The 13,894-nt window shown below is 42.9% G+C and overlaps 1 protein-coding gene across 1 annotated transcript; it reads right to left on the reverse strand.

Annotated features, from left to right (window-relative positions):
* Positions 1-276: 276 nt before the first annotated feature.
* Positions 277-3,992, reverse strand: LOC140722148 (E3 ubiquitin-protein ligase TRIM39-like). The gene is given in 3 exon segments (XM_073036939.1): positions 277-491; positions 493-999; positions 3,951-3,992. Coding segments are annotated over 3 exon segments (576 nt in total). The 3' UTR covers positions 277-464.
* Positions 3,993-13,894: the final 9,902 nt, after the last annotated feature.

Consider the following 13,894-nt stretch of genomic DNA (forward strand, 5'->3'; position numbering starts at 1 on the left):
AGAAACCGTTCAGGTTTACCTTCACATTATCTGCCAAAGCCACCTCATGTCTTTTTGCCTTCCTGATTTCCTTCTTTAGTATTTTCTTACGTTTTCTATACTCTTCAAGTAACTCATTTGCTCTTTGTTGCCTCTACCTGCTATACACCTCTCTCTTTTTTCAAGTAACTCATTTGTTATATCCCCCTCCCCCCCCCCCCCCCCAAGCAGCACTGGCAAATCTACCCGCAAGAATGTTAGTCCCCTTCCAGTTCAGAGGGAAACCGTCCCGTCGGAACAGGCCCCACCTTCCCGGGAACAAAGCCCAATTGTCCAGAAACATGAAGCCCTCCCTCCTGCACCACCTCCTTAGCCACGTATTTAGCTGCACTCTCCACACATTTATATTTACAGGGACTTTACTCCTGACGCCGGTCCCGGGACCCGACCCGTTTACAGACCCGGAGCGGAACCGGAGCAGATTCTCAGCCATTGGTTTTCATCCCAGGTCGCGAAGAAAGGATAAAGTTTCCCCGTGAATTTATTCCCAGTGAAGGTGTGGAGATGGGACTTGGTCTCCGCGTTGTAAAATGAAACTGTCCCAGACTCGTAACTGAGATAAACTCCCACCCCCCCGGGGATGGGACCGGCAGGGAGAACGGACTCGGGGGAGGTGGGATCACCGTACACGTCACAACCCCGATGTAACACCTCACCATCCCACCCGATGACCCAGAATCCGGTCTCCGGACTCAAACTGACCCCTCCCTTCCTCTTCACAGACTCTGCGGCGACTCCCAGATACCAGCCCCGATTCCCCGTCACCTCCATCTCCCAGTAATGTCTCCCCGATGTGAATCCCTCCGATCCCAGCACACAAGGCTGGTCTGTGAATCTCTTCCCGGTGTCAGGGAGATTCCTCCAGGTCCTGGTCGGTCTCACACTCTTCCGATCCTCAGACACCTCGAGCCACGGATTCGCCGTTTCCACATCCAGGGTGACAGAGACTGGGGGGAGAAGCTGAGAATTAGAGAGTCCCCGGGGATCGTGCAGCGCGGACCCGGGAATCGGGGGAGATTCGGGCAGCGCGGCCCCGGGGATCGGGGGGAGACTCGGGCAGCGTGGTCCCGGGGATCGGGGGGGAGACTCGGACAGCGCGGCCCCGGGGATCGGTGGGACTCGGACATCGCGGCCCCGGGGATCGAGGGAACTCGGACAGCGTGGCCCCGGGGATAGGGGGAGACTCGGGCAGTGCGGCCCCGGGGATCGAGGGGAGACTCGGGTAGCGCGTCCCCGGGGATCGAGGGGAGACTCGGGTAGCGCGGCCCCGGGGATCGAGGGGAGACTCGGGTAGCGCGGCCCCGGGGATCGGGGGGAGACTCGGACAGCGCGGCCCCGGGGATCGGGGGAAAACTCGGGTAGCCCGGTCCCGGGGATCGGGGGGAGACTCGGGTAGCGCGGCCCCGGGGATCGGGGGGAGACTCGGGCAGCGCGGCCCCGGGGATCGGGGGAAAACTCGGACAGCGCGGCCCCGGGGATCGGGGGAAAACTCGGACAGCGCGGCCCCGGGGATCGGGTGGACTCCGGCAGCGCGGCCCCGGGGATCGAGGGGAGACTCGGGTAGCCCGGTCCCGGGGATCGAGGGGAGACTCGGGTAGCGCGGCCCCGGGGATCGGGGGGAGACTCGGACAGCGCGGCCCCGGGAATCGGGTGGACTCGGGCAGCGCGGCCCCGGGGATCGGGGGGAGACTCGGGCAGTGCGGCCCCGGGGATCGAGGGGAGACTCGGGTAGCGCGGCCCCGGGGTTCGGGGGGAGACTCGGGCAGCGCGGCCCCGGGGATCGGCGGAAAACTCGGACAGCGCGGCCCCGGGGATCGGGGGGAGACTCGGGCAGCGTGGTCCCGGGGATCGGGGGGGGAGACTCGGGCAGCGCGGCCCAGGGGATCGGGGGGGACACTCGGACATCGCGGCCCCGGGGATCGGGGGGACTCGGACAGCGCGGCCCCGGGGATCGGGGGAAGGCCCCTGGCCCTCATACGCGGTCGGGTGGACGACACGAACTTTTCCCGTGGTTTGACCGACAAAAGCGGATGGACAGCTAATGTCCCCCCAGGGGTTTTATGCTGGACGGAGAGCAGAGAGACCCCTGGTGCTTGACTCCTCAGACAGGGGAAACATCCTCCCTCACTCCTGCCTATTGACCCCTGAAAGAATTTTGTGTTTCCATGAACTCTCCTCTCATTCTTCGAAACACGGAACAGAGAACATAGAGCAGTACAGCACAGAAAACAGGGGAGAGATGAATGGCAGATTGAACCAGGAGGGGGAGGGGTGGAAAGCCTGTGGGTGAACTGTGTGTGTAGACGTAATGAGAAGCTGGAGGGGGCAAAGATGACAGATGAGGATGACTTTGTCCTCTTTCCCACAACCCCATCCCCCGCAGCCCCTCATTAGGACTGGGGATGAATTTGCAGGAACCCTTAAGCAACACAGGTCTTGATGAAGTGTTTCAGTCTGAACCGTGGACTGTTTACTCTTTTCCATAGAAACTTCCCGGCCTGCTGTTCCCCCAACAATTTGTGTGTGTTACTCTGCTTTAAATATACTCAATTATTTGGCCTCCACAGCTGCCTGTGGCAGATTCACTATCCTGTGGATAAAGGAATTCCTCCTCATCTCTCCTAAATGGACATCCCTGTAGTGGGAGGCTGTGCTTACCATTCTCAACCCACCCACATCCTCCCAACATCAACTCTCTCCCAACAGGTGTCAGAGAGATCTGGCGAGACCCTTCATCAGGACATGTGTAGCTTGGATTACCAGCATTTGCAGATTTTCTCATGTTTGATTTTTAAAGCAGAAGTTAATAAGTAAACTTCTTGATCAGTCAGATTCTCAAAAGTTACGGGGAGGAGGCAGGAGAATAGGGGTGAGGGGGATAATAAATCAGCTTTTCTTCTAAACTCCTGTGCATACAGGCCCAGAACCATCAAACACTCCTCATATGTTAACTCTTTCATTCCCGGAATCATTCTTGTAAATCTTCTGCACCCCCTCCAATGCCAGTACTTGTTTTCCGATAGAAGGGACCCAAAACTGCTCACAATACTCCAAGTGTGGTCTGAACAATGCCTTATAAAACCTCAACATTACATCCTTGCTCTTGTACTCTAATCCTCTCGAAATGAAAGCAAACATTGAGTTGGCCAATCTTACCACTGACACAAACTGCAAGTTAACCTTCAGGGAATCCTGCACAAGGACATCCATGTCCCTTTGCACCTCTGATTTTTGAATTTTGCCCTGTTTGTCTATGAATTGTCAATGCCTTTAATCCTTCGACCAAAGTCGTACCTGCCTAATTCTACCTGTGCTATAAGATCCTTATTATGTATACTGGTGCATTTAAATAAGACCATAAGACAAAGCAGCAGAAGCCGGCCCTTCGGCCCTTCGAATCTGCTCCGCCATTTTATCATGAGCTGATCCATTCTCCAATTTAGTGCCACTCCCCCACCTTCTCACCATGACCTTTGATGCCCTGGCTACTCACATACCTATCAATCTCTGCCTTAAATACACCCAATGATCTGGTCTCCACTGCCTCAAGAAATTCACAGATTCACCACCCTCTGGCTAAAAAAATGTCTTCGCATCTCCGTTCTGAACGGTCGCCCTTCAATCCTTATGTCATGCTCTCTCGTACTAGACTCCCCCACCATGGGAAACAACTTTGCCACATCCACTCTGTCCATGCCTTTTATCATTCGAAATGTTTCTGTGAGGTTCCCTCTCATTCTTCTAAACTCCACGGAGTACAGTCCAAGAGCGATTAAATGTTCCACATATCTTAACCCTCTCATTCCCGGAATCATTCTAGTCAATCTTCTCTGAACCCTCTCCATTGTCAGAACATCCTTTCTTAAATAAGGAGCCCAAAACTGCACACAGTATTCCAAGTGAAGTCTTACCTTATAGAGCCTGAACATCACATCCGTGCTCCTATACTCCATTCCTCTAGAAATTAATGCCAACATTGCATTCACCTTCTGCACCACCGACTCAACCTGGAGGTTAACCTTAAGGGTATCCTGCACGAGCAGTCCCAAGTCCCATTGCATCTCAGACCTTTGAATTCTCTCTCCATTTAAATAATAGTCTGCCCATTTATTTCTTCTACCAAAGTGCATGACCATACACTTTTCAACATTGTATTTCATTTGCCACTTCTTTGACCATTCTTCCAATCTATCCAAGTCTCTCTGCAGACTCTCTGTTTCCTCAGCACTACCGGCCCCTCCACCTATTTTTGTATCATCAGCAAACTTAGCCACAAAGCTATCTATTCTATAATCCAAATCGTTGATATGCAACGTAAAAAGAAGCGGCCCCAACACGGACCCCTGTGGAACACCACTGGTAGCTGGCAGACAACCAGAATGGGATCCTTTATTCCCACTCTCTGTTTCCTGCCTATCAGCCAACGCTCTATCAACGTATGTAACTTTCCCGTAATTCCATGGGCTCTTATCTTGTTTAGCAGCCTCATGTGCGGCACCTTGTCAAAGGCCTTCTGAAAATCCAAATACACAACATCCACTGCATCTCCCTTGTCTAGCCTACTTGTAATTACCGCAAAAAATTTCAATGGGTTTGTCAGGCAGGATTTTCCTTTAAGGAAACCATGCTGACTTTGGCCTATCTTGTCATATGCCTCCAGGTACTCCGTAACCTCATTCTTATCAATTGACTCCAGAAACTTCCCAACCATTTCTCAAGCTAACAGGTCTATAATTCACTTTTTGCTTCCTTGCCCCTTTCTTAAATACCAGAGTGGCATTTGCAATCTTCCACTCCTCCGGAACCATGCCAGGGTCTATTGACTTTTGAAAGATCATTGCTAATGCCTCCCTGATCTCCACAGCCTCTTCCTTCAAAACACAAGGGTGCATTCCATCTGGTCCAGGAGATTTATCTACCCTTAGACTATTCAGCTTCCTGAGTACTTTCTCTGTCCTAATTTCTCTGACTGATGAAAATTCTCCATCAGTTCCTCAGCCATCTCCTTATCTCCCATGACAATTTATCCAGCATCATTTTCTATCGGTCCTTTCTCCACTCTCACCCGTTTTCATTCTTTATATACTTGAAAATGCTTTTAGTATCTTCTTTGATATTATTTGCTAGTTTCCTTTTATAGTTCATCTTTTGCCTCTTAATGGCCTTCTTAGTTTCCTTTTGTAAGCTTTTAAAAACATCCCAATCCTCTGTCCTCCCACTAATTTTTGTTTCCTTGAATGCCTTCTCATTTGCTTTTACTTTGGCTTTCACTTCTCTTGTCAGCCACGGTTGCATCCTTTTTCCATTCGAAAATTTCTTCTTTTTTGGAACATATCTGTCTTGCACATTCCTCACTTCTCGCATTAACTCCAGCCACTGCTGCTCTGCCGTCCTTCCCGCTAGTGTCCCTTTCCAGTCAAATTTGGCCAGTTCCTCTCTCATGCCACTGTAATTTCCTTTACTCCACTGAAATACTGACACGTTGGATTTCGGCTTCTCTTTCTCAGATTTCACAGTGAACTCAATCATGTTATGATCACTGCCTCCTAACGGTTCCTTCATCTCAATCTCTCTAATCACCTCTGGTTCATTACACAATATCCAAACCAGTACCTCTGATCCCCTAGTGGGCTCAACAACAAGCTGTTGTGAAAAGCCATCTTGTAGACAATCTACAAATTCTCTGTTTTGAGATCCAGTGTCGACCTGATTTTCCCAATCCACTCGCATGATAAAATCCCCCACAATTATCATAACACTGCCCTTCTGGCAAGCCTTTTCTATTTCCTGTTGTAATTTGTAGTCCACCTCACTGCAGCTGTTAGGAGGCCTGTATATAATTGCCATCAGGGTCCTTTTACCGCTGCGATTTCTTCGCTCAACCCATAGAGATTCTTCCGATCCTATCTCACCTCTTTCTGATGATTTAACATCATTTCTTGCCAATAAAGCCACGCCACCCCCTCTGCCTACCTGCCTATCCTTCCGATACACCGTGTATCCTTGGACATTCAGCTCTCAGAGACATGCATCCTTTAGCCACGTCTCAGTGATGGCCACAAAATTATACCTGCCAATCTGCAGCTGTATGACAAGATCATCCACCTTATTCCTTATGCTGTGTGTATTCAAGTATAACACCTTAAGTCCAGTATTTGGTACTTTTTGTTTTCATTGCACTGCAATTCATCCCAGAGGCTGCAAATTTGCCCCATCACCTGCCTGTCCTTCCTGACATCTTCACTGCTCACTATCTTAGATTTATTTCCGTTTTCCCCCTACTCTATTCTATCATTCCGGTTTCCCATCCCCCTGCCAAATTAGTTTAAACCCTCCCTAACAGCTCTATTAAACATTCCCGCTAAGGTTCAGGTGTAACCCGTCCTTTTTGAACAGGTAATACTAACCCCTCAAGAGATCCCAATGGAGTCTCAAGATGGCGCTCATGGAGTAAACCGCACTTAGGCTTTGCTCCAAAACTTTTACGTTTTTTAGCCTATAAACACCCCTTAAACTTATTCTAAAGGGGTTTAAATATACTGAATTCTTCTTTTTAAACTATTTGAATTATTCTCAACTTGCTGAAATGTCTAAAGTAAAAGAACCGAAACAGTCGAAAGAATTGGTACCTTTAGAAGCAGTTGCGAAGATTGTGGAAACTAAATTTGAAGAGATGCAGGAAAAATTATTCCTAAGGCTTTCGAAGTATGACGATCGTTTGAAATCACTCGAAGAAAAGTTTTTGGAACTTTCACTGGAATCACAAAAACAACAGGCAAGCATTTTGGCTCTTGAAGAAGCCGCTCGTAAGAAAGATCGTATGATTGAAAAGATACAAGAAGAGCAAACCTCGACTTCTCAACAGATGGATCGTTATAAAGTTAAAATTACGGATTTGGAAAATCGCTCTCGAAGACAAAATCTCCGGTTAATTGGGATCCCGGAAGGATTTGAAAGCGGTGATCTTACCGTTTTCTTCTCTAAATTTCTAGTGGATGTCCTGGGCAAAGAGGTCCTGGATCCCCCACCAATAATCGATCGAGCACATCGGGTAACAAGATTTTATGCAAGTTCAAGTTCGAAGCCGCGGCACATAAATTTGAGGATTCATTATCCTCATATCAAAGATCGCTTGATCCGTCTGTCTCGTAAAAAAGGTATGATTATCCATCAAAATTTCAAGTTTCGTATCTTGGAAGACTATAGCCCAGAAGTATTACGGGCTAGGCTGGCTTTCAGATCGGTTATGTCGAATTTCCACCAGAAAGGCTACAAGCAAGCGCTGTTATTCCCAGCACATCTGAGAGTCGCCCTGGATGATGGAACTGTTCGGCTGTTTAAATCGCCTGCGGATGCTCAAGGTTTCCTGGATCAATGACATTCTATTGGGCTGATCAGTGTAATTTAGCCTATAAATTTGGATCTATTATGGTTTGATATATGGGTCCTTTTTTTTATATGGCTTGCATATACTTTTTATATACGATTAAAGCTTTTTTTCCCTGCTAGGTTTATGCCGATTTTATAGTTTTTCATATTATTAATCTATTTGCGTTGAAAATGACCGATTAGGGTTTCTCTTTTGTTTTTCTTTTTTTAAAAATAAAAAACGATATACGCTTTCCTTTATACTTTTAACATCTGAATATTAAAACTGAGAAAAAAAAATGGCGTTTCTTCTTCCCGACTGACTCCAGTGTTTGGAGCGTCATAACTGTTTTGATGTATTTGAAAGTTTGAAACTTTTATTTATTGTTTTAATTCTTTTCTTTTAACTTTTTTGTTTATATACATTTATAACACTAATTTTATATCTTAACTTTTGTAGTATTACCCTTTTTATAATGTGGGTTGTGTGTATTTTCTTAACTCTATTACGTTCGAGTTGCCGTCTTGAGACATGGGGGTAGTTTTAGTATTAGCTTGCTCGCTTGCCTTTTTTGGCTTTTTTCTTGGGGTTTCAAGGGTGGTGGGAGGGGGATTTTTCTTTCTTTTTTTGTTTTTTGCTTGCTTTTTGCTTAGTTTTATTTTTTGGGCGCATATGAAACTACAAAAATGGCTGCAGTGCTATGACTTCCGGTTTCCTTTTGAACTTACTTCCTTCTTCCGGGTTCATGAGTTCACTTTTCTTTCGAACTTATGTATTAACTATAATATATACTGTCATGATGGTTAAGACTATTAATTTCGTTTCTTGGAATACTAATGGTTTAAATCATCCGATCAAACGGAAAAAAGTATTCAATGTATTCCATAGAATGAATGCTAATGTTATCTTTATACAAGAGACTCATGTAAGGAAGATGGATAGTCAGCGCTTGTTTAGGTTCTGGAAGGGACAACAGTACCACTCAAATGTGCAAGCTAAAGTGAGAGGTGTGTCTATTTTTATAGACTCATCTACTGCTTTTATACATCATGAAACAATTTCAGATCCGCACGGTAGATTTTTGCTTATTACTGGTTTACTTTGTAATCAAAAAGTTCTTCTAGTTAATGTTTATGCTCCAAATACTGATTGTCCTGAGTTTTTTAAATGTTTATTTACATCCTTTCCCAATCTGAATCAATATAGATTGATAATGGGCGGAGATTTTAATTGTTGTTTAAACCCTGTGATGGATAGGTCCAAGCCCATTCAAATTTTGCCGAACAAATCGGCTTCTCTTATTAATTCCTTTATGGTTGATTCAGCTATTTGTGAGATTTGGCGTTTTTTACACCCTAATGACAAAGAGTTTTCATACTTTTCCCATGTCTATCATAGTTATTCAAGAATTGATTACTTTTTCATTGATCAGCATTTACTCACAGATGTCATGGATTGTAAATATGACTCAATTACCATATCTGATCATGCACCTTTGAAGTTATCTATTAAGGTGACGGATTCATATACTAGTACGAAAAGTTGGAGGCTTAATCCTGTTCTTTTGCAGGACTCTGACTTTATTAGCTTTATTAAACAGCAAATTGATTTGTTTTTCTCAATAAATTCTACAGCAGAGATCTCTAGTGGAATTTTATGGGATACTTTTAAGGCATATATTCGTGGACAGATTATTTCATATTCTGCTGGAGTTAGGAAACGAACTAATTCCAAAATATTAACATTAGTTGATAAAATTAAGGCAATTGATAAGATCTACTCATCAACTCCTAGTAAAGAACTTTATAAAGAAAGAGTGGAACTCCAAATGGAACATAGTTTACTATTAACCTCCTCGATTGAAAGTCAGTTAATTAAATCGAAGGCTCAATTTTATACATATGGAGATAAGTCAGGTAAACTACTAGCTAATCAATTGAAAATTGCTTCAGATAAGCGACAAATTACTAGGATTCGTAAACAAGATGGTACTTTGACGATTGACCATAAAGAGATAAATAAAGCCTTCCAAGATTTTTATAATTCCTTATATCAATCAGAATGTACTAAGGACTCTTCTATTATGAATGAATTTTTAGGGAAATTGAATATTCCAAAAGTAACTGTTGAAGATAACGTATTTTTGGATACACCTATTACCGAGTCTGAAATAGAAAAGGCTATTTTTTCAATGAACTCGGGTAAAGCTTCAGGTCCAGATGGTTTTTCCGTAGAATTTTTTAAATCCTTTTCTTCTATACTTTCTCCTTGGCTTTGTAAAATTTTTAAAGATGCATTAAGTATAGGTAAACTACCACAATCTTTTTATGAAGCTTCTATTTCTTTAATTCTTAAAAAAGATAAAGACCCGACTGAATGTGCATCCTATCGTCCTATATCTTTGCTGAATACGGATTTTAAGATTTTTAGTAAAATTTTAGCTATTAGATTAGAAAATATATTACCTCGGATTATTTCTGAGGATCAGACCGGATTTATTAAAAATCGCTATTCATCTTTTAACATTAGAAAATTAATTAACATTGCTTATACCTCTACATCTAAAATCCCTGAATCCCTACATCCCTGAATGTATTATCTCTTTGGATGCCGAAAAAGCATTTGATAGAGTCGAATGGTCATATTTATTCAATACATTGCAACATTTTAATTTTGGATCAAAATTTATATCATGGATTAAGTTAATATATCATAAACCTTTAGCTTCGGTTTTTACCAATAATCAAAAATCCCTTTTCTTTCAATTATTTCGCGGTACAAGACAAGGTTGTCCTTTGAGCCCTTTATTATTTGATATTGCTTTAGAACCTTTGGCTATAGCTATTCGTGAATCACCCAATATTTTAGGCATTACCCGTGGAGAGACGATGTATAAGGTATCATTATATGCGGACGATTTATTATTATATATATCTGATCCTGAAAAATCTATTCCTGCTATTTCTTCTTTACTTGCTCAATTTAGTAATTTTTCTGGTTATAAATTGAATTTTAATAAGAGTGAACTTTTTCCATTAAATATGTATATTCCAATTTATAATCATGTACCATATAGAATCGTTACAGATTATTTTACCTATTTAGGTATTAAAATTACTAAAAAACATAAAGATTTGTTTAAAACTAATTTTTTCCCCTTAATAGATCAAATTAAGCAACTTGCTAATAGATGGTCCCCACTTTCTTTGTCTTTGGTAGGCAGAATTAATGCCATTAAGATGATGATATTACCTAAATTTCTATATTTATTTCAAGCATTACCAATTTTTATTCCTAAATCTTTTTTTGATATGGTTGACTCTAAAATATCTTCCTATTTGTGGCAGAACAAAAATCCTAGATTAGGTAAAAAATATTTACAGAAGTCAAAGAAAGAGGGCGGCTTGGCTTTACCAAACCTAAGATTTTACTACTGGGCAGTTAATATACGGTATTTGATATTTTGGACACAAGAATTGACTACAGTAGCTGGCCCACAATGGGTAAATTTAGAATGTAAATCTGTGCAAGATTTCTCATTGATCTCAATTTTAGGATCTTCACTTCCTTTTTCGTTACTCAAAATTAATAAACAGATAACTAATCCCATAGTTAAGTATACATTACGAATCTGGTTTCAATTTCGTAAATCTTTTGGCTTGAATAAGTTTATACTGTCAAGTCCTATAATATCTAATTACTTCTTTCGGCCATCATCTATAGATCAGGCTTTCTTCCTATGGAAAACAAAAGGTATAAAATGTTTTCGTGACCTGTATTTGGATGATAACATTATGTCCTTTGAACAGTTATCTAACAAATACAATTTACCTAAAACCCATTTTTTTAGATACTTACAAATTAGAAATTTTTTATATAATGAATTAAAGTCTTTTTCGAAAGAATGTCCACTGGACATTACAGAGAGAATTCTAACTCTTAATCCTTATCAAAAGGGTTTAGTAGCTATCATTTACAATATGATTATGAAGATACAGCCGGATATATCAGAAAAAATTAAGAAGGAATGGCAGGAAGAATTGCATTGCCCTATATCTACTGAGCAATGGGAAAAAATTTTATTATTGGTAAACTCATCCTCTATTTGTGCTAAACATGCTCTAATACAATTCAAGGTTGTACACAGAGCCCATATGTCTAAAAATAAAATTGCTCGATTTTATTCTTATGTTAATCCAACCTGTGATAGATGTCATTCTGATATTGCTACATTTACTCATATGTTTTGGTCTTGTCCTTGTTTACAAAGCTATTGGAAAGATATTTTTAATATCATTTCAAGAGTTTTAAATATTAATCTTCAACCACATCCTTTTACTGCAATTTTTGGTCTACCTATGATAGATAATATGTGTTTATCTGCTTCTTCTCAGCGAATGATTGCATTTGCTACACTATTGGCTAGAAGATCTATTTTATTGAACTGGAAAGAAATTAATCCTCCATCTGTGGCTCTCTCAAACCATTTCCTGTTTGAGTTTAGAAAAAATTAGAAGTGTGGTCTTTAACTCCTCAGTTAAATTTGAGGAAACTTGGAGACCATTTATTCAACATTTTCATGTGAGTTAAATGGTCTGATCCTGAACCTTATTGCTACCATCCTGAATTGTATAAATGGAGGTTCGGAGTCATTGGCACTACTGTGTGTACTTAACATTATACAATTGCCCATGTTAGTTGTTTTTTTATATATATTGTTTTTTTTTCTTCTTCTTTTTGGGGTTTTTTTTTGTGCTTTTTGTCTTAAATCCTTCATATTAATATTATAAGTTTGGGAGACTTTTTACATTGATAATATATAATTGATTATTAATGAATCTATTGTGTACTCTCAAATGTTTTTTGTACTTATATTTTACTTATGTTATGTTCTTAAAATCAATAAAAAGATTTAAAAAGAAAGAAAGAGATCCCAATGATCCAAGAATCTGAAGCCCTGCCCCCTGCACCAGTCTTTCAGCCACGCATTCATCAACCTGATCCTACTATTCTTGCCCTCGCTCGCACGTAACACAGGTAGCAATCCTGAGAATACTACCCTGGAGGTGCTGCTTCTCAGCTTAATTCCTAACTCCTGGAAATCTCTCTGCAGGACCTCCTCCCTTTTCCTCTCTATGTCATTGGTACCAACATGTACCAAGACAGCTGGCTGTTCGCCCTCTCCCTTCAGAACATTCTGTACCCGATCCGAGACATCTCGTACCCTGGCACCTGGGAGATAACACACCATGCGGGTATCTCTACCAGGCTGACAGAATCTCCTGTCTGTTCCCCTGACTATGGAATCCCCTATGACTACCGCATTCCTCTTCTCCCTCCATCCCTCCTGCACAACAGCGCCAGGCTCAGTGCCAGAGACCCGGTCACCATGGCCGTCCCCTGTCAGGTCATCCCCCTCAACAACATCCAAAACGATATACTTGTTGCTGATGGGGGCAGCCACAGTGGTGCTCTCCACTATCCGGGCATTTCCCTTCCCTCTCCTGACAGTTACCCAGTTTTCTGACCCCTGTAGCCTAGGAATGACTACCTCCCTGTAGCTCCTGTCTATCACCTCTTCATTTTCTCTAATAAGCAGTAGGTCATCAAGCTGCAGCTCCAGATCCCTAACACGGTCTCCGAGGAGCTGAATCTCGGTTCACCTGGTGCAGATGTGGCTATCAGGGAGGCGGGAGGTCTCCCAGGTTTCCCACATCTGACACCCTGAACAAAGCACTAACCCTGCAGACATGCTACCTAATTCTACAGGAATGAAACAAAGAAAGATAGGTCAACTCACCCACTTACTTCGCCAAACACAGAAACTTATTAAACCGTTAGCTAATGTGCCCTGCTGTTCCCCCGTCCGTCCAGGCAGATTTGCCAAGGGGAGGAAAAGAGTCGGTGCCTCGCTCTCGCCTCTTCCCGTTACCGCCTAAGCCCGTTGAGCCAAAGCCCTACACTCTGCTGCCACCCACTCCGCTGCCCGCTGTATAGGGTGGTCAACTTTTTAAACTCTCCGCGCTGTCCTACGCAGTCTCGCCGTTCTTGTATGCGAAGTTTTTTACAGAACTGCCTTCCTTCAGAATTTAACTCCCACACCGCCCTTCTTGTCCCAATCTAAAAAAAAAACACTTTCAGCCCTGTATTCATCAGCCTATTCCACACTGTCCACATGAAATTCAGCAAGGCCTTTGATGTCGATGGTAGACCACACTTGGAGCGTTGTCTGCATTTCCGGTTCCCGAATATGGGGAGGATGTCATTACACTGGACAGGAGGCTTCTGGAGGATGTTACCAGGACTGGGGGCTTGGGTTAAAAGCAGAGGGTGGATAAGCTTGGGCTATTCAGCTGTAGTGTAGGATGTTCAGGTATGATCCCTTATCAAGGTAAATAATTCATAAGGTGCTAAAATAAAGTTTCTTTTTCCAAGAAATGGGAGTACTGAACCAAAGGCCTCAGATTGAAAATGAGAATGGAAATT

The sequence above is a fragment of the Hemitrygon akajei genome, unplaced genomic scaffold (assembly GCF_048418815.1).
Source record: "Hemitrygon akajei unplaced genomic scaffold, sHemAka1.3 Scf000070, whole genome shotgun sequence".
Lineage (NCBI taxonomy): Eukaryota > Metazoa > Chordata > Chondrichthyes > Myliobatiformes > Dasyatidae > Hemitrygon > Hemitrygon akajei.